Source organism: Melospiza georgiana, chromosome 3, assembly GCF_028018845.1.
Source record: "Melospiza georgiana isolate bMelGeo1 chromosome 3, bMelGeo1.pri, whole genome shotgun sequence".
NCBI lineage: Eukaryota > Metazoa > Chordata > Aves > Passeriformes > Passerellidae > Melospiza > Melospiza georgiana.
Window position 1 is genome coordinate 86,912,434 of NC_080432.1, and position 21,307 is coordinate 86,933,740.

At 35.8% G+C, this 21,307-nt stretch overlaps 1 protein-coding gene across 2 annotated transcripts in view; it reads left to right on the forward strand.

Annotated features, from left to right (window-relative positions):
* WDR35 (WD repeat domain 35) overlaps positions 1–21,307 on the forward strand; it is a 42,983-nt gene that overhangs the window by 612 nt on the left and 21,064 nt on the right. Inside the window, exons 2-12 of one of the 2 annotated variants that reach the window (XM_058020278.1) lie at positions 91–208; positions 1,039–1,110; positions 2,427–2,519; positions 3,592–3,720; positions 3,937–4,070; positions 5,679–5,844; positions 5,939–6,084; positions 8,085–8,210; positions 10,702–10,887; positions 11,434–11,466; positions 13,515–13,575. In XM_058020278.1, the coding sequence (XP_057876261.1) occupies positions 91–208; positions 1,039–1,110; positions 2,427–2,519; positions 3,592–3,720; positions 3,937–4,070; positions 5,679–5,844; positions 5,939–6,084; positions 8,085–8,210; positions 10,702–10,887; positions 11,434–11,466; positions 13,515–13,575 (1,264 nt within the window). The remainder of the gene's footprint in view (positions 1–90; positions 209–1,038; positions 1,111–2,426; positions 2,520–3,591; positions 3,721–3,936; positions 4,071–5,678; positions 5,845–5,938; positions 6,085–8,084; positions 8,211–10,701; positions 10,888–11,433; positions 11,467–13,514; positions 13,576–21,307) is intronic. The other variant, XM_058020280.1, reaches the window with a different exon arrangement.

Below are 21,307 nucleotides of genomic sequence, written 5' to 3' on the forward strand. Positions count from 1 at the left end.
GTAGATGTCTCTGAGGTGTTCAGATAAGACGATGTAAAATAAAACGTGGTTATTGCGACTGTGTAGAGATACAAAATACTTCTTTTTCAGATTGCAATTCCCGGTAATATTCGATTAAAATGTATTTCCTGGAATAAGACCCAAGGTTTCATAGCCTGTGGTGGAGAGGATGGATTACTGAAAGTAATAAAATTAGAAACACAAACAGGTAAATGGGAGGGGTGTGTTAGTTTGTTAGTTTTTGTTTCTTTTTTTTATTTATTTTTTTAATTTGTATTTTAACAAAACCTACCACACTTAAGCATAACTTCTTCCCCAAGTTACTTGACAATATTGCATATGTTTTAAATCTGTACATAGTTATTATGTATTTCTTGTAACATCAAATTTTTTCATCACTGTCTTATGTATACAGTTTTTCTCCAGCTGGTCTTATTTAGCACACAAATAATTTGTCTGCCCATTATATCTGCTGAAGTTTTCTTCAGTGCTGCTCCCTTTTTTTTTTTTTAGGGCATATAATTAATTATTTTTGTGTAGGCTCCCTCTTTATTTTGTAACTTGCTTTGTTATTTCTTAATTTTATTTTAATGTTTTCTGCCATCTTAATTATTTTACAGAGAAAGCTGTGTATTTTCTTTTAAATAAATATGTTCCAGAAAAAGTAAAATCCATTTTCAAAAATTTTGAAACTTTTTTTTCTGAATGTAACGAAATGTGATAACCATATATATTGTTGTGGGGTTTGGGGTTTGTTTTTCTTTGGTTGTTGTTGTTTTTCTTTTTTGTTTATTTTGTTGCTTTTTTCTCTGAAAAACTGCTAGACCATAAGGTGTGTCTCAATTTGGATGACAGATGTGAATGGCAAACACATGGAACTGAGGGGTGGAAATTTCATCCTGCAGTTACTATGTACTTCTTTTTAAGTGGTTCAGTGTATCTATGTAAATTGTGATTAGAGCTTCAGTATTCATAGAAACATGATAACAGGTATGCTTTCTAAGTTTTATTTTCATAGTGAATTCTGTTATTTTTTAGATGAGGCAAAGATAAAGGGACTAGCAGCTCCTAACAACATTTCTGTGACTCAAACTCTAGAAGGTCATAGTGGTAAGTGTATTTGGGCATTTGGTCTGCTTTTTGTTAGAATAGAAATACAAGATTTTGTGAAGCTGACAGAGTAATTTTGGTATAACTTTTTATTGTAAACCCAAAATAAAGTTTGTGATTATTCAGCATGGTATCTAATAGCTGTATATTTTTACCATGACATCTTGGATAAGGCTGTTTGGCTTTTCTTTTTAATAATATCTGTGAGATTACTGTTACAGTAGTTTTCCATTTTCTTCTGAAGAAATGAAAATTGGTTCAGTAAACTTGATTTCTGTGTTAAATATATGGCAATTTTCCCCTTTATTGACAAATAACAGAATGTGTATATGCATAGACTGCAGTGTACAAAGTTTAGAGAGGTTAGAAAGCAAGCTGGAGAAGTATAATGTGTGAAAGTAAAAACTGAATGCAGCAAAAATTAGGGAGGACTTCTCACATGAGAAATGCTGGATGGTCATCAGCCATGGACAATGGGATATGAAGAGGATGCTAAAATCCTTGCATTATTTGAGGAAATGGACTTCTTTGTGAGGACCTGCAGTTGAAATCTGCCAAGAGTCAGGGTATTTTAAGGGCTTAATTAAATAGGATTGGAACAAATTAATTGGGAGGAATTGATTTAGCTGGTACTTTGAATGGATGTCTTCAATTCTGAAATAGATTCCTATTACCCTAAAAATCTCTGACAACCAGAATATCTTTGATTGCATCTGTTGATAATGTTCTTGACTGAAGCACTAAAAATGGAAAGGATACAGAGAAAATGGGTACCCAGCAGTGAGGGGAGGAAAAAGTGTGATACAATTTGATCTGCAGTATGGAACTGATAAAATTTCAAGTGTGTATTTGTGAGTGGGATCCCATATGAAGCTCGAGGATCTGAAGGATTTGTGTGTAGAATGCTCTTTTGGGTAATTGTCAGGGAGATTATGTTTTAAAAGTGCAGCAATAGTGAGGATCAGACTACTAAGAGGAAGAAAAACCCCAAACTTCCTACAGCTGCAAAATTTTGTCAGTGACCCAGAGTGTCAGACGTGGTCAGAAACTGCAAAACCATGCTTTGGGCTTTGGGTGTGGAATCAACAATGAGCAGGATTTGGAGAAGATGTTACTCCAGTGGGTGAATACAGAAGCAAAAGGAGCTCTTGAGCAGAATTTTGAAAGAGGAAATAAGTGACACAGAAAGAAGCCTACAACTAAATCCAAGTCAGCAATGTAAATTTCTAAAAAGCTCCAGGTTGATTAAGTTGGATGTTGTATTTTTTATTAACTACTTAAATAATGCCAGTAAAAAGCTTTTTATCACTTTCTAGGTTTTGTGCAGGTTGTGACATGGAATGAACAGTATCAAAAATTGACTACCAGCGATCAAAATGGCCTCATCATTGTGTGGATGATGTACAGAGGTATTCTGCAGGATAAACTTGAGATGGCATAATATTCTGTGTCATTAGAAATATTTTTATCCCTCACTTGTAGTTTTTACTGTTGTTTTTCAGAGTTTTTATTTTGCAGATTGTATAGCTCAAAATAGTTTTAAAATTACTTTCAAGTTTTATTGTAATATTTGTCTGTAATTTTATAGTGTAGTCACATGACACAAGGCATTTGTCCTGCAGAGCTACCACAGATGAAGATATCAGTACTTAGCCATGTGCTTGATAAACTGCTCTAATTTTTTTATCTCTGTTGCTTGGAATACAGCATGAAAAATATATTGTGCAGTGAGCACAAGCATGTTAGTAGACTACAAGAACTTATCAACACTGCATAAAGCATCAATTAAGTACTCTCATAAAACCTATCTTTAGAAATGTTTAAGGTAGTGAACCACTATGACTAACCAGTGTATGACTATAATTATCTTTTATTGCTCTTGACCCTTTCACACACACATATACTGTGGTTCACTGGAATTCATTTAAAAGTCAGCAAACCTCACATCAAGGTAACTGCTTTCCAACACATGTGGGAAAGAAAAAGAAAATAAAAGGTTTTCCTATTCTCTTGGGAATTTTAGTTTAATGAAAAATGGAAACAAAATCTTAACTGTTCTTCTCATTTCAGGAGTAAAGAATAAGTCTTTCTGGCTGATACATGATGGCTGCTGTCACATAAATAATCTGTTAGTTTTGGAAAATAATCAGTAAATTAGTTATTACCTATTCCTAGTGAAACCAGTTGTTCCTTCTGTTTATGTTTCCTATTTTACTGTCAGTTCTGAAATTCCTGAAGCACAGAGCTCTTTCTGTAGGTCCCTCTTGGACTTTGGCTCCCCTTTCCGAGTCCTCATTCATCACAGTTGGCTTTGGGAATGAGCAGCTCCCATGGGAGCACTGGGTTTCACAGTAACTGTGTCTGTGCCTTCTGGGGACACTGCTGTGGTCTTGCTAGGCTTTTACTGCAAGGGCAGCTCAGTGACTAGCATGTACCTTGAGTCCTCTAGAGGTAACTCAGTTTTTCTTTCACTTCTTATAGGTTCTTGGTATGAAGAGATGATTAACAACAGAAATAAATCAGTGGTTCGAAGCATGAGCTGGAATGCTGATGGCCAGAAGATTTGTATTGTGTATGAGGATGGAGCTGTGATTGTTGGATCAGTGGATGGTAAGATTTTAAGCCCTACTAATTGTTGTGCTATCACACAAATTTGTTTATAGTGCTATATACACAGTGGCTCTGTTTCTCTAGGTAAATGTAATTAATAGTTATTTACTAATTGTGGCTTTGACTTCAGCTGTGTTAGTTTTTACATTGGTAGCTTGCATCCTGTTTTTAATTTTTGTGGTGTATTTTTTAAGTGCAGTCATTGTTTTGTTCCAGGCAATCGCATTTGGGGAAAAGACTTGAAAGGCACCCACCTGTGCCACGTGGCCTGGTCCTCCAATAGCAAAATTTTGCTCTTTGGAATGTCAAATGGAGAGATTCACATTTATGACAATCAGGGAAATTTTATTGTAAGTTCATTGTGGTATAATTAAGGATTATAATTATAATATCAAGGTATAATAATAATTATGTATAAGGATTATAATTTACTTCAATAGGCATAAAAGCTCACTTCCTTTTAATTTATTAATGTTTATTTAATTGGTGGACATCAGTACTGAGAACTGGACAACCTCCTTGAAAAGCACAGAGCTTTTGTTCAAGAGTTCTGTAGCTTTTTACTTTACTTCTTTTTTGGTAGCTAAATGATTATCACATCAACTAATGCCTTTCAGCCTTGCAATAGTTACTGAAAATGCTAAGTAGGAATGGTCAGACTGGTGAAATGAAGTTAAACTCTTCGGGGCATCTGAAAATCTTTACTTTCAAAGATGTTTGTGATGATAGGTCAGATTTAATATTTTTTAGCTGTTGTTTTTTTCCTTCTTTCATTATTTGGAGGAACTAATGCTGGCTTAAAGGATATTGACTTATTACAGCTTCTGCTTCCTAAAGTATTAGCATGCTTTTAGAAAAAGCAATAGTTTATTTTCCTATTGCTCCTATCATTCTTTATAGAGATCCTGGTAGTGAGTAGAAAAATAAAAGGAAATAGCTGTAGTATATTGCTGAATTCCTGCAACCTAGATTTATTTACTTATTTATTTATTTATATCTACTTACTAAAGTATTGGAGTATGACTATAACAAAATGCTAAGTAAAACAATGACTTTAAAATCCGTGTATTTGAGACTGTGTTTTTAACTTTTAGATGCTTAATATGGTGAATTTTTTTCTCCTTTTCATTACCTTCCTAAGAAAGTATCCGCTACCCTTCCCATTTTCTTTTCTTTATCCTCCCACTGTATCTTTCTCTCTTTCCACTGTGTGAGTCATGGTATTTCCAACTGCTACAAATTACTGAAATTCTTGAAATAATTTGCTGTCATTTCCCCCACCATATCAACAATATGCATGGTTGTGCTTTCTCTCCCTCTCCCCCTCTCTCCCATTACTTACCTGGCATTCCTCTTGGAATTCATTCAGGAATTCCCTTATCTTTCAGATAAACCCTTACTTGTGTTACCAGGTGTTCTGGGCTAGTTATTGCAAGAGTTCTCTTAATTGATGTTCTAATTTGGACATTAGTTTGTTCCAATTATTTTTATATGTTATTCAGTAAACTTTAGTCAAGAAAAAGCAAACAAAAGTTTTTTTGTTATTTTTGTTGATGTTGTTGGGTTTTCTTTTGTTGCTTTTTAAATTTTGTGCCTATGAATGGTTTGAAACAATGATTATTTTTTGCTGTGTTCCGGGGGGTTTCTCATGGTTATGTACATGTCAGTGGTGGCCTTTTTACGTTGCTGGTTTTCTTGAAGTTACTTTTCAAAGAAGAAAAATGCCAACATTGGGGTACTTCTTTGTAGTTAAAAATATATGTTTTTTGTATGTCTGATCTGGCTTTGATTATATAAGGAAGTTTTTCAAACCTGTAAAATTCTGAGAACTTCAACATTTTTCTTGGGACAGGAAAACAATTTTGCTTCGACATCTTGTCTTGCAACTGTCAGTAGAGATTTAAATTATTCTTTAAATAACATGTTTTATATGACTTGAATTAACCATTCCTGTGCAGGTGAAAATGAAGTTGAGCTGTTTGGTGAATTTAACTGGAGCTTTCAGCATTGCTGGGATACACTGGTACCATGGTACCCAAGGCTACATTGAGCCCAACTGCCCTTGCCTTGCTGTCTGTTATGACAATGGGAGATGCCAGATCATGAGAGATGAGAATGACTACAGTGAGTACAAAATGTAGAGTGCAAGTTACTGAGCTTCCCTTGACCCAAAATGTCTACTTGTGTTGATATTCTATGTTTATTCCTTAAAAACTAGATCCTGTTTTGATTGATGCTGGTATCAATGTAGTGTGTATTCAGTGGAACTCCAATGGAAGCATTCTGGCACTGGCAGGCTCCCTTAAAGCAGCTTCTCAAGATAAAGATATCAATGTTGTGCAATTCTACACTCCCTTTGGTGAGGTAAAAATATTTGATACATAGTGTAAATGTTTGGGGGTTTTCTTCTTTCTAAATTTTATGATGTTTTGCTACAGGGTCATTACCAGTGGAATTTGGAAGCCAAAATGTAGGTGTTTAGTGCTCTGAGCTATCCATCTGGGATATCCACATGGATCTGGAAACTGGACCATGTACCCTTTTAGAACAGCAGCATAGTGGCCAGTGTGAAAATCCTCTCTCAAAACATTAGTGATAGGATAAGTGTGGTGTCTGACTTTGAACACCAGATCCCTGAGATGAGACTATGGAAGATAAGCAGTTTGGAGCTCAGGTAGCAGTCCAGATCTCAACATCTGTGTATCAAATCCAGAAGTAGTTGTCTTTCTATACTGGCTGTGTAAGAGACCTGGGCATCTCTAGATTAGAAGCTGAAAATACAGCAGTGAATGAGTATTGATATTAAATACTTGATATTTGCTCTTTTATATGGAATCAGTAATAAGTGGCAAAAAGGCATCTTGTATCAGTAAAAGCAATGGCTCAGAAACCTCAAAAAAGCTAATTTTTTTTCTAAACTTCTTCATTTGACTGTTGGTGCTGTTGTTTTGTAAATGGTTTTTGTCCATCCTGGCTTTTTATAGTAGATTAAATGTTTGATAGTTGAGAGACAACTGGTCAATATTTTTTTTTTTGTGCTATTTTTACCTTACCAGGTAATCTCCTGTTCCCTCTTGGTAATACACTGAAAATCAGTGAGTTAATGTTGTGTGTCAGAGTGTAATGAAGTTTGTCCCTTGTACAGGGAACAGCTCTGGCCAGCTCTGAGCTGTGCTGTGACAGGGGTTAAGATCCAACATAGTCTACAGGGGTTGCCTTAATTGAAAGGATTTAATGGAACCAAAGGTTTTGGCAATAATGTTGCATCTCTGGTTGCTGATGTCCTTTGGATTACCTGAAACTAGTGTTGCAGATTTTCTATTTAGTGTTTAAAGTTTTCAGGTTTTAGAATAGTTTTGTACTCTTTCTGTACTCAGATATGGACTTAGCTTTTTTGGAAGATGGTATTTTCTGTGAATAATGTGTGAGCAATATTTTGACTTGGTATGTGCATCTGATCAAAGGCATGAAATAGGTACTCAAAAGGAACGTTAGAACTGAGCATCAATGTTCAAATATTTTTTTAAAGCCTAAGATTACTCAAAAATGTACAGTAAATAGTAGATAACTGTATCTTTTACTACATGCCTCTATATTATTTGCAACTAAAATGGTACCCTTTTAGAAGGATACCCAAAGAAGTGCTCTGTAGGACTTAGGTTATACTTTTGAAAACAGTATTTTTTTTCTAATTGTTTCCTTCATTCAATTTTAATTCTTCAGCAATATAAAAATATTTGAAAAAAGATGGAAAGTGTACCAATTGCCTTTCTTAGATTCTTTTGGGAAGGGGATAGAGAAGAGGAAAATGTCCATTGCCTCACTGAAAATTGTGTTCCTTTGCAGCTAATTAATTGCCTGCTCTTGACATTGACTAGAGATATGTTTTTATTTGTTTAAGCTATCAACTGTAGTTTAGAGTGTTGTATGTGAACTGACTGATACACTGCCAGTGTCAGTGAAACTTCTGAGGTATGTCAGGATCAGTGCTACTGCTGTGTTTTTATTGTGACTGAAATCATAAAGGTGATTCAAATTACCAACCAAAGGGAATAATGTTTATAATGTCATTCTCTATCTACTGTTTATTTCTTCAAGCTTGAACTATCACTGAGTCCTGTTGTTTCTTTCTCTCTTGAGAAATAAAGTGCAAATGAAAAAAACAAGCCTGAGGTGAAAGAACACATTAGGGTGTACACCTTAAATATCTCTCTTTCTTTGCATATGTATTGCAGTTTGAGAATTGTTATGTAAAGAATATCTATAGGGCTTTTTTCAACAACAATCAAAACAGTAATTTATGTATTTTAGAGTGGCTTTCCTGTGATAAATTCAAATCTTTTTCTTTCCTTGTTCTAACCAAGCACTTACGCACGCTGAAGGTTCCTGGCAAACAGGTCTCTTCCTTGTCCTGGGAGGGAGGTGGACTGAAAATTGCCCTGGCTGTTGATCATTACATATATTTTGCAAACATTCGTCCACATTACAAGGTACGTAGTAATGTGAAACTTCATTGTATTAATTAGTTTCCTGTTACTTATTCTCTTTCTGATCAGGTTGAAAAAGTAGCTTGCTCTAATATACACACATATGTGTGTGTATATGTATATATATGAAACTAGTGCTTAACTTATGATTGCAGCTTGATCAGCACTGCTGACTTGCAGTTTTAATAGAATGTGGGGGTCTGTCATGGTGATGCAGTGGCTTGATATTGTAAAGCCATTGCCTTTACAATGCATTTGGAGTTTCACTGTCACAATAAGGAAACAACTGGGCATGATTCTAAATTTGGTAGGACTTGAGGATGCCATTAGGTAAGGCTGCTGTGTTTTCAGTGCTGTTTGGTTAACTAGGTTGGGCTGAGTCATATGATGGGAATTGTTTGAGCCTTACTTTATTGCCATTTTTTTTAGTGATGAATTATTCATTTGAGCCTGGAAAGTTGAGTAGACACCTGAACAATAGGAGTGAATGCAACCTGATAGATGTACTTCCTGCTTACGTTTCAGTTCCCAATATACTTCTTACAAGTGTGTCTCATCTAATTCTAAATAATGTTTTATCTTGTTTACCACTTGAGTTTTTTCATTTGTTGTCTTTTTTTTTTTTAGAGTTAGAACTATTTCATTTAAATTTACAGTTTAACAAATAATAGCACTTACTGTCCAGTATAGAGTATTGTATACTTCTTTTCACAGCACAGGATATGTTCTTTAATCATCAGTGTGTAGCCACTGTAATTACAGAGAGTGCAATGTGAGGAACATCCTGCAGCTATATTGAAATGTATTTTGGTCAGGGAGTTGTAAACATAAGTCTGCTAGGAAGCATTTTCAAATAGTTTGTTGTAAATATTCTGGAAAAGACTTTGGAAATCTGAGCTGGAAATTAGTCTTGCAGGAAATGTTACCTAATGTTTATTCTGGGAGATGTGCAACAGCTGGAACACAGGCCTGTTGCTTTTTCTTAAACTCATCAGTATCTAGGAGACCATGTGTGTTTCAAGATCTGGCACAATTAGCAAATTAATAATACTTTGAAACTTTAGTTTTAGGAACTGCATATGTAAGCTCATTTTTTTTCCATTTTGCACAATTGAAAAGGAAAGCGATATGTTCAAATCAATTTATTCCTGCAGCAAATAAACTTAATATGTTGGCAGCATGCTCTATTTCAGTGTTAAATATTTTTATGGTGAATGATAAATGTTTTCCTTCAATAAATACTTCTGCTGTGTTTTGGTAATATAAGTTACTCCCTTTTAAGAGCTACATATTCTAAAAGGTGACAGTCATTAAATGGGAGTGATTCAAAGCTGTAATTATCTTAGGCTGGATTGGAATTAATGACCTGGAGATGTAGAGTTAATATCACATTACAAATCTACTGAATAATCTGTTTTCTTCTATTTTTCAATAAGCCATAATAAAGAGAAAGGGGGCTTTAAATGAATGTGACAGTAAAAACTATGAATTGAGCTGATCTTTTTAAAACTATTCATAGTTTGCATGGAGTTGTAGTACTAGTTTAGAGTCTGTGGGTCTACTCTAGAAGTTCTTCTGTTGATGCTGTAGTTCATCACTTTGGTTTTATTTCCTGAGGAGTGTGGGAGCCTCTCTTGCCAACACTAATAGGCTTTTTCTTCTCCCTCTCTAGTAGATGCTGATGCAGAGAATTCTATTAGGTTTTCTACAATTGCATCATCATCTTTTGCTTTATGTCTCATTTATTTGACAGATTCACCTCCTTCCTATTTTCAGGTTCTGTTGTATTAGAAAGGATTTTCATCATTATATTTTGTACTTTAAATCAGTTGAATGCAATAAATGCATCCTCCTGTAAGTTCTGTTTCTTTTGCCTTTTTGCCCTTTCTTTTACTTGTTACAGGAATAATTACATTCTTCTGGGAGGAAGGGAGGGATTTTTCCATGGTACTAATATGGAAGAGGTCATGTGAGTTATTACAGTGCTCCTGTGTAATTGCTTATTTTTGTCTGCCTCTGGAATTGCACTGTTTTAAGGTATTTATTGTATGTCCTATGGGAAATGAACTTCAGGTTTCTGAAGTTCACAAAGTAGTCACAAAAGCAAGCAGTAGACACAAAGCAAGCATTTTCATGGCAAAAACCATCATCACTGGCTATTTCTGAATACCTGCTGAACTATATAAATATACTTATATACCTGCTGAACAAGGAGGAAACAGGGCAGAGTGAGATCTTGTCAAATTTTAAGGGTGATCCTTCAGTTCTGATGGTGATAGAAAAAGCTTGCTGTAATAGAAAAGCTACTTTGTCAGTTTATTATTCCAGTATCTTATTATGTGTGCTATGTTCTCATAATAAATCAGGTTGTCACTTGACAGGTAAGAAGTTTTGAATACTAATTGTGTATTAAAACTCTTTCATGGCTGGGACCATTCATTATTGAATTCTTGTGGTTTCTGATTGGTTTTACCAACATTGTGTTTCTTGGCAGTGGGGTTACTGTTCCAACACCGTTGTTTACGCCTACACCCGAGCGGACCGCCCAGAGTGCTGTGTCGTCTTTTGGGACACAAAAAACAATGAGAAATATGTGAAATATGTCAAGAGCCTTATTTCCATTACAACTTATGGGGACTTCTGTGTTTTAGCAACTAAAGCAGATGAAAATCAGCCTCAGGTAAAATCTGTCTTAATTTTCATTTGAAATGCTCTGTTCCACGTGTCAGTTCTTTACAGCTGGAATACGATGAAATGTAAAAGTTTGAATCTGCCTTAGAATTGTGTCAGTTGTCGTTTGGCAGAATGGCATAAATGGGCTCTGTGTTCAAAAACACACAATCCCAACAAACAAAAAGTAGCTGATTCAAAGTAACTGCATCTACAGATAACTCCTAGCAGCCATTAGTAACCTAATACAAACTGCAGCCTTCCAGATGAATGTTTCTTCAGAAATATTTGGAACAGTTCTCCAGAGACAAAGTTAAAGCATGAGAAGGGTAATGAATGTTTTGTCAGTCAGAAATGGAAAAAATGGGGCAATTTTTCAGTAAGTTACATTTTACTGCAAACTTCCTTGTTTATTAATTTATTTTATGTGTAATCACAATTGATAAATGTATTCTTTGGTTAATGAATATTCTGTTGGTGTGATACTGTTACATGATTTTTCCTGTGTAATCATTTCAGAATTATTTTCTGTATCACTTATATATTGCTTACAAAGGAGGAGCAGGAGACAGAGTCATTTGGTGCCATGGTAAAAATCCCCAAACGTGCTGTAGTGTTGCTTTGCTTCATTGTGCTATAAATGGTATACTCTCATATGGATTGAAAACATGGGATTGTGGCCATTTGCTGAAGTTGAGTGCAGTAAAATAATTTTTTTTCTGAATTGTAATTTTAAAGGAGGAAACAAACAGTTGAGAGACTTAGTGTAACTCTATTGAGCATAAATAAGAGATTTAATTTTCTCAACTGAAAATTACAGACAGTAAGGACCACCTATCATTTGTTTTGAAATGGCTCCAATGTAATTATTAACACTGAGTTGCCAGGTTTTAGGAAATGAAGTGCACAGGTTTGTGGGTAGCAGTTATTAGTTTGGTTTACAAGAGATTTTGGTCATTAGAATTGTGGTTTCAGGATGGCAGAATTTAAGCAATAGCTAATGGGAAAAAATTACTTAATTTCAGCAGGACTTGTTAAAAGATATTGCAAGTAGATGTGTCAGTAAATTAAGGACTTCGTGTTGATATCCATAACAAGGCTGGATAAATCAGCCAGTGGAAACTTCCTTCCCTGGCACCACTGTGTGTGGGTCATGCAGCCTGTCTTGGATACTTTTACTCCATTACTCCTTGACAGGCTCTGATCTGCTGACTTGGAGTCTCAGAAATGATCAGAAAGGACATAAAAGAGAAATTTATTGTAGACTCAATGTGGGGATAATTTACCAGAGAAGAATTAATGTAAACATGATATAAATAAAAAACAAGAGTTAAAAAAGCCATGTGTGTTTTCCTACACAGGCAGAGGCAGAACATTTTTTTTTTTAAATAGAAATCTGAGAATGCTGGTCAAAAGTTTAACTTATGAACAAAGAAAGAAAAGTACTATTTTTGTGAGGTACTTATTGGTGGCCAAACCAGAAAAAAAAATAATCAAAAGAAATCCACTTTCAGCTCTCTTTCTTTGGAAGAATGAAGTTCACACAGTAGATGAAAAGCTAAATTGATCTGCTCTCATGTGATGAATAAGATGTTAATCTATCAGTTTAAAAGGGTAGCTGTACAGTTACTGTAGTCTGCTACCACAATTGCATGGATTGTTCAGGAGGTGAAAGAGCCATGAAAAACTAATTATCTTTCATTTCCGAGAGAGTCAGGGTAACAGCTCATGGGTAATTCACATTTTGGTAACCCACAATATACATTTTGTATATTTTACTTATTTTAAATTTAAAAACTTTACAATAAAAGTTGCTCCTTAACTTCCATACTTCTCAGTCAAGGCATTTCCCTATGCAATAATCATTCAGATATTTAATCCTTGAATTAGACCTGAAGAAATAAATGCATAAACTACAACAATAAAGCATTATTGTCAAGTGAATTTTTATGTATTTGCATCTTCCTGAATTTAACAGCCCAGTCTCTGAGGTAACTGTGCTATTAAAGCCTTCCTGAGTGAGATTACAAGAAGGGAAAAACTGAAAAAAACCCCCTCATCACTTCTGTAGTACCTGTGATACTGCAGGGCAGAGGGAGAGCCTTGTTGACAATTCTCCCCAGACTGTTACCCTCTTGGAAGTTCAAGGAGGTGGAGATCTGCAAAGCATAGAACAAAGATCCTAATTTCTGGGAGTTTATTAGATTGTCTTTTGCATGAGCAGCTGATGAGAGCTAAATCCCTGAGTCAGGGCTGTATCGTGCCTGTAAATGCTCTCAGCGCAGCCTGTGCCTCACACAGCAGCAGGGGAGATGCTGCCTGTCTTGCCCATGTGTTGTCTTTGGATTTTGCCTGGTAGATTTGCTCCCATGCATAAAACAGCTGGTTACTTGCCTGTTTTGTGCTAGTTCTTAATTTATAGTGCTAATTGGCAAATAGGTCTCATTTACTCTCAATTGCTCTCGTGCTTATGCTGCTTTATATTTGCTGCAGTCATGGTCTCTGTGTTTTCTGTTTCTGATGAGCATTAAAATGTGTGCTGTGGGTTATGAGATGCACCTCCACAGAAAACTGTGTGCAGCTTACTGATCTACAAAAAGTGTGGTACTAATGACACTTGCTTTTATTTCCATACAGTATGTGCTGGTTCTCTGCAATTCTATTGGCACACCCTTGGACCCAAAATATATTGATATTGGTAAGTAACTTGCAATAGTCTTATTCTGTAATCTGTGTTGGAATTGACCTGTTAGTTATCTTTTAATAAAGATAATGGCTTATCAAACAGCAACATTCCTTGTCAAATTGGCTCAACTTAAACTGATTCTTCCAGTTAATGCAAACTATGAATAACATAATTTTAAAAAATTGCTACTTTTCTTTATTTCTTTTTTTTTAATGGATGTCTTTTGGTACTTCAGATTTTCCTTCACAACAGTGAAGGAAAACAGTGGTAATTCAACTTCTTTAAAAGAAAATGTACTTTGAAGAGGGTCCAGTTGTATCAGAGGAATTGAAATAATTAGATATGGACTTTCATTTAAAAAAACCTTGTTGCTGCTTTCCATATAATTTAAGCATCAATTTCTTGTGTTTCAGTGTTGAAAGTATATTTTCCTTATCTTCATCACAGTTGTTTTATCTAAGTAGTTTCAGATTGTAAATTAAAAGTCAATTTAAAAAAATCAGTGGATTATAAGACAAGTGTGAAAACACTCCCAAATCCTTACTAGTCCTGAATTCCAGGTTTTCCCTAGTGCTTGTTTGCTGCAGGTGTGGTACAGAACATTGCCAAGTAATTGCATGCCACTGTTTTCTGTGATTTTTCCTTGAGAATAAATATCATTGATTATTTTCCTTTTAAACAGATAAGGGAATTGTAATCAAACTGACAAATTAATATTTTTATTTGACAAATGAATCCACTTTTATTTGTTCTAGTTTTTGTTTTATTTTTGGTTTGTTACCCAAATAGATCTGAATTTGGATTCAGAGTAGACACTGTGAACCCTGTTTGCAGTTTTCTTTTTGAACCTTGATTCTTTGATTAACTATGCTGTTTTGTTGTAAGGCTAAATAACTTATTTAAATTTATAAAAATATTTATATGCTTTTGAATGAGAGGGAAGACTCTATTATGACAAGAAACCTCATGATTTTTTTTTTAATGCCTTCTAGAGCCGTTTTATCCTCTCTGCAAAAAGAAACTTTTCTGGCTAAATTAGTCTCAATAGAGAAGTTTTAAGTCATAGTGCTAATACTTGGAGTTAATATTAAACAACAAAGAGCCATTCTCTCTGATAAAATTGATGGGTAAAGTGTCTAGCAAAGTTTTGGTAAGATAGAAATGATGAGGAAAGTAAGGTGAAGAACTACTGAACAAGGAAGTAACAGCAATTTACAGAAAAATATAGGTAGGAAAAAAATCTACCAAGGACTAGAAATAATCAATATCATAAATGATTATTTTCCTTTGGTCTAAACAGCTTTATTCTTTGTTATATATAAATTAAATTTTAAGTATCATTTTCTAATGTTCAGTTTTTCAGTGATAGCAGGAGGAAATCAGCTTTGAGTCATACATATATTTTGAAATTCGTACCCTATATTGTAGATCATAATTAAAATTAAGAGTATGCTCTGATGAATGAGTTTAACTACTTTGTCATATGGAAGGTTTATGAAATATTGTGGTAGTTTTAGTCTTGTGAATTCTGGTTCTGTCCCTTTGATGTCCTCTTGCCACCTTTTGCAATAGGGGGGGCCATATCAGAGTCTGAAAGACTAACATGTCCAGGAGCTTCAATACCAAAAAGTTTATCAAGACTGGAAGAAAAAACATCAATAAGACAATGTAACAATTCTCTCCACTGCCAAAAAACCCATACAACCCAAAGCAAAAAACCTAAGCCCAAAACAGAATCCCATGAAGTAAGATGATGTGATGGGTCTTAGGGGTGTGAGTTGGGTGCCTGTTTTGTCCCTGTCCCATCTCTGCTCCTGATCAGATGTCTGCACTGTACGTGCCCATTGGTTTCCTGGATTTGCTTGGCAGGCAGGATTGGGGTGGTGGGAGAGGGTTCAGGGACTTAGAGGGAGTAGTTCTTCTCATTTCTGCAGCTGACATCTAAAATAAATTGGGTGAATCATTGATGAAGGGGGTCTTTTTGCTCTCCACTGGGTATGAAGAAGCCCAGGGCAGCCAGCTCATCTCTGTCAGAGATGTCTAAAATTAGGTGAGACGAATCCCACTCACTGTTAAAATTAGCTTTACATATACATGTCTAACTCTGCATTTAAACTCTTTGCTTTGCATTTTTCTAGTGTTCAGTTTATGTGAACTTTCTGAGTCTGTGAGAGTTTAATAATTTTTTTTTATTATTATAAACAAAGGTTTCTTTATGATTCTGCCAGTAGGACCCATCTCCTACAACTGCCTGTACACAAGAAAAGAATCTTTTTCAGTAACTGGGAACACTTAAAAAGAAAGTCTATTTAATTGAAAAATGCTGTTGTTTTTCCAACTGTACTTGAATTGTCCTGATTAAATAATTTTTTCCTTTAGCATAAGAAAGCTTTCTGCAGTCTGCTGCTGTTCCCTCCAGTACTGGAGGACCAGTTTAGTGCATAGATTTGCTCTTTCCTAGAAGTGAGTTCATTTGTGAAAGTGCTGGCATTATAATGTTCAGCTTCATGGATGGACAAATACCTGAGGTTAGGAATATTTACATTTTTGAGTCCTGAAAAATTTCTGTAGCCTCAATTATAAGCGAGTCTTTCATTACTGTATTACACAGCCAAAGATTCAGCCTTTTTTTTTTTTAATATATGCATCCTGTAAGACTCCTTTAAATTTTGCTCTCCAAACTTGCAGAAGGATTGAAGGTAAAAATGAAAAGCAAATGCCTATGAATGCAACTCTTTTGGAACACATTGTGCTGGTTTCATCATAGTTACTTTCCTCTTTTTGTAACATTTGAAAATGCAACTTTATAGAACAACTAGAAATATTTACAACATAAGGTCAGTTGGTGTGAGAGGTTGACAGCTGTACATAGTCAAGGTCCTATTGTACAGTATATCATGCTGTTTATCACAGTTGGAGCTTTTTGGCAGTAGGAAGTGTAATTGTTCCAGTTTGACAGCATGCTGAACTTAAGCAGCTGTCTGGCCTTGCAGAAGTCAATAGAGAGAGAAGACCTTGTAAAACCTTAAGGGCAGAAGACCTTTCTGAAAGTTCTCTAAGATTCTGGTTGATACATGATTTCTAACAAAATCGTTGTCCTTTTGTTCTGTTTATAAATGAGGAAAATCAGCATTAATTAAATCAATTATCTGATGAAAGTCATTATTAATAGTTTAAGAAATAAGCAGTTAAACGTTAAAATGAACTTCTCTCTTACTCAAGATAATTGGATGAGTGTTACTGACTTATGAAAAATGCTATTATCTGTTTCTAAAATTCTTTTTCCTCTCTTCTTTCTACTAATACAAATTTTCAGCTAATTTCCTTTTAGTAAACTAATAAATTGTTGCATAAAGTTCTGTCCATAAAAAGTTAGGTAATTTTTGTTTTGAACTCTTGCACTTGTTTCAGACTTCTAAGTGCCATCTTTCAGAGTGGCTTAAATACACTTAGGTTGTTACTTTATTTGATTTTCATAAATGCTGGTGAAAAATGATTTGAACATTGTAGAATGTCCTCAACAGAGCAGTTGGTATCTGTGTGCTCCTGCCTTTTCTTGAGTGCGTGCTCTTCACTACCATGAGTCTGAACTGTATTTTTTGACTGGCTGTAACTGTGGTTTCTAGCAGACTGCCCCTTGTTGGAGCAAGAATCACCTGGAACTCTACTGAACATAAAGCATTTACTCCTCTTTGAGACTTAGGTGCCTTGCAGGCCTCTAGGGCAAAGCCTCTTGGATTTTGTCCTGGTAGGAGATGAATAGTGAAGAAAAAAGGCTGCTCATGTAGGGATGCTAAGTAGCTGACCGAGCATTTAAATAATGTATCTGAGAATGTGTGTTAAAACATAGTTTGTCTGAATTGTCAATTTATAATATTTTATAATACTGTTTCAACAAAGCACTATTAATCTCATAATGACAAAGAAATTGTGACTATGCAATGTTTCATTCACCCTCAGGAGATGTAAATCTTGTGTTGTTGGGCTCTAAGCCAGTAGCTCAAGTAAGGCTCAAAAAAAGAAGAGCTTATTTCCTTTATTCTGTTGATTTTTAAATTATGTCATTAGCTTTCTAATGTTTGTCTCTGTTAATGGTGGCAATAAAAGATTAATTACTCATTATCTGATGAAGGGCCATCACTTTAGCGTTCTTTAAACATTGATGGGTGGTTGCACTTTCAGCTGTTCCTCATACTGCTTTTTATTTTGTCCAAAGGCATTTTGCTTCCCTTGCTTCCTGTGCCTTGTGTTTGAGGTCCTCCACAATAGCTCGTGTTTGCTAGCTCATAAATTACTCTTTTCTTCATTGTCTAACATTCCTGCATTCCATCCTACTCTGGGACAAAAATTAACCAGCACAGTGTCTTGTGTGCATGTTTTACAGGCTCACAGGCTTTCTGTCAAAGTCCTTTGATGAATAACTAAATATAAACTACAGAAGGTTAAATATCTTGTTATATAATATCTTTTTAATGGAAACACAACAGATGGTATCTGCTAAGAAAAGGTCACTCAGGCTGGATTATATCATCTTCTTACATGTGCTTAGGAGCACTGACATAGTGATGTGTTGAGTTATCTTTCAAGTGTGTTAGCACCCAGTGAAATTAATACAACAGCTTGACCAACATACAGGTGGATTAAAGGCAGAGCTGGAGTCCTGCCCAGGTGTCTTGCCTCCCTCCTGGATGCCATAACAGGGATGACTGAACTACATGTGAAAAGCACTTGAATTGCTGTTACTTACTTGATCCTTTTAATGTAAATTGTAATGGATTTTGAATATTTATGTTCTGTAAACTGTGGTTGTTCATGAGTTGTCCCACATGTCCCAACATGTTCAGTTGTCCCTGCTGTTGCCTGACATTTTTTTTCCATTTGTGAGCCAACACTTGTAGAGATGTTTGAATCAGGCTCTAAAATAAGGTAGATTTATTGATTAGACTAAGTTCATTCCAGTTTCTCAGGAACAGCCTGTAACAGACTTGTATGAAAACAACAGTTTAATATTGTGTCTGTCAGATTGCTTCCTTTCCATCAGATTTAGGTGGGATCACTTGTCTTTCTTGTTTGTGTATGCTATCTCATAGACTAGAAAGCGTCTCAGCCTTTTCATGTGGTGAAGTAATGTAGTCATGCATTAAGGTTGATTTCTGTCTATATTTTTACAAGGATTAGACACTGAAGCAGGTGTTTTCTAGCAGCTTTGAAGTGAGATGGAGTGTGTGTGGATGAAATGCAAACACTGTAGAAGGTTATTCGAGATTCCTGGGTATATAGGAAAGAAAGTTTCTTTCCTTCAGGGGCGAGGCTTTATGAAGGAATAGTGAAGAGAAATGAGGTGAGAAGAGAAAGGAGGGCCAGAAAGAATTTAAAGGGCAGTTGTTTCACATGTTGGAGTTGTTTTGATGGGGATGGTGTGTTTATCCTTTTCAGTATTTGGACAGCATCTGAAAAGTGAAGCACCTGTTTAAATGTTTTTCTCACATATTTTCAATGTCTGAAAATTAAGTATTAAGACATTAATACTGAAGTTGAGTACTGGCAAAATCAGCAGGAAGAACTCAACAGTGTAAGAAGTTTACATATTGAGCATGGAAAGCTGCTGTGTAGTGGAAATGCTGAGAAGTGTCCAAATTTCTTGCCTTCTTCAGACTTGAGGTGCTTGCATTTCTGTCTGCTTAACAGAGCACAGGTTCTGTGAAGGGCACTGATGCTCAGCTGAGCAGCACTTGCTGGCAAATCAATGCTGCTGTATAAGATGGTATTTCCCTACACTAAAGGAAACTTAAGTAGTTAAACCAGCTGCCTGGGAAGGGATTCTAGGTCTTCCTCAGCCTGAAGGGATTGAAATGAGCATATTGTCTTTCCTTCTCTGCCCAGCAACAGCCCAAACTTGAAGAGGCAGGGACATTCTTCCCTCATGTTGAATTTATGCCGTCATGCAGTCAAGAAGGAAAACATTTTAGGAACAGACCATAGCCCAGTGTGGAAGGCTCTGAGGCGAGAAGGTGGAATGGAATACTTTCAGTTGGAGGGGACTGAAAAGGATCATCCAGTCCAGGATCACTCCAGGGCTGACCAAAATCATATTGCTAAGGGCATTGTCCAAATGCCTCTTAAACACTGACAGGCTTGGGGCACTGACCACCTCTCCAGGAGGTTGTTCCTATGAGTGTCTACCCCCTTGTAAAGAAATGTTTCATAGTGTCCAGACTTGCATTTGAATTGCTTTTTCCACAGATTTTTCTGTTTGTGATTTTTTTTTTGTTCAATGACTGACCAATATAAAAAGCTAAAACAGTCCTACAAAAAATGCCATGTGTCCTACTTTTATGTAATTGTTGAAGTTATAAAGGCAATTCTCTAAAAGCATCAGTTACCATGTGGAAATGCTGCTCTCTCAGATGTGGCTCTACATGGATCTGATCCTGATGATTGTGTCTCTGTGCTGTGCCCTGCAATTTCACATTTGGCTTAAATCCAGTCATTGCTGAGCCTGTTTTTGCAAAGAAGGGAAGGCCCTGCCCTCCATGCTGGCTGCTCATTCCTGCCTGCTCCAGCATTTGTGATTTTCTCTTTAATCCAACTTAATGTAATCTTTTATTTATTTAATTTTGAGGTCAGTTAGATGAATGAACTGATCAAATTTACTCTGTTGTCCAGCTGCTGCTGGAGCTGATATGAAAGAAGTGGCAGGAAAATGTGTCAGGGGTTGGTGCGTATGTGCTTTTTGGCAGCAACTGTCAGTTTAGTCTGAGGCATGTTCATAACACACCTAATTGATTGTATTCTCATGGATAAAGCATGGATACTTTGCCATCTTCTTTCTGGTGCACAACGGACCATATGTGAACAACTTTTTTCCCAGATCCAGGTATTTCAAGGTGTGCACAAATAAGTTTAGGCTCCATGGAAGCTGTAAGTCAAAGGGGGAGTCACCTCTTGAGTGTGAGGAATGCCCATGGCTGCAGAGGTTGGCATGGCAATGGGATTTAACATTGTCTTGGACCACAAGAACTCAAATGTTGACGAAGTTAAGTTCAAATATGAGGCTTAACACAAGTGTTGTGATTTGAGCAAACCTTATTCCCTCACAGGTCAGGACATTCTCATGTTTAACTTTTAAAGGATAAAAGCATTAGTTGTTATGGCACATACAGCTGGAAGTTAATAAAAAACCAGAGCAAACACATAGAATTTGTTAATGTTTTTGATGAAACAGGAGACTGTATCCTTCAGTGACTAATTATTGAAATGAATGTGTTATAAATACATGAAATACATGAGTTGCATATAATGAGTAAACACTATGCTGCTCATGTTAAGCATCATCACTAAGCCTTCTTGCCCAGTATTGTCATTTTTACTAAAAAGTATTCTGCAGCCATTGGGTAGCTTATATAATCCTCTTGGTTTCAAAGAAATGAAATCTGTTCAACCAATCTTCTCCCATCTGTCTCTTGTAGCCCTGCTCTTCTATGTGGCAGGCTTATAGCTCCCTCCAGAGTTCTGTTCTGTGCTAAAATTAAGAGGAGAAAAAATAAGAGATTCACTGTAAAAGAATTGTATTTTCTACTCACATCATGTTATTTGCATGACTCAGTGTTCCACTACCAGGCTGGTTTGCACAATTCTTTGGAATTTATCTAGCTTTTTTTTTGGTATCATAATGATTTACTTACAGAACTTAAAGACATTGGCTGATTTGCATACTAGGTTTCTTTATTTTTCTATGCCTTCA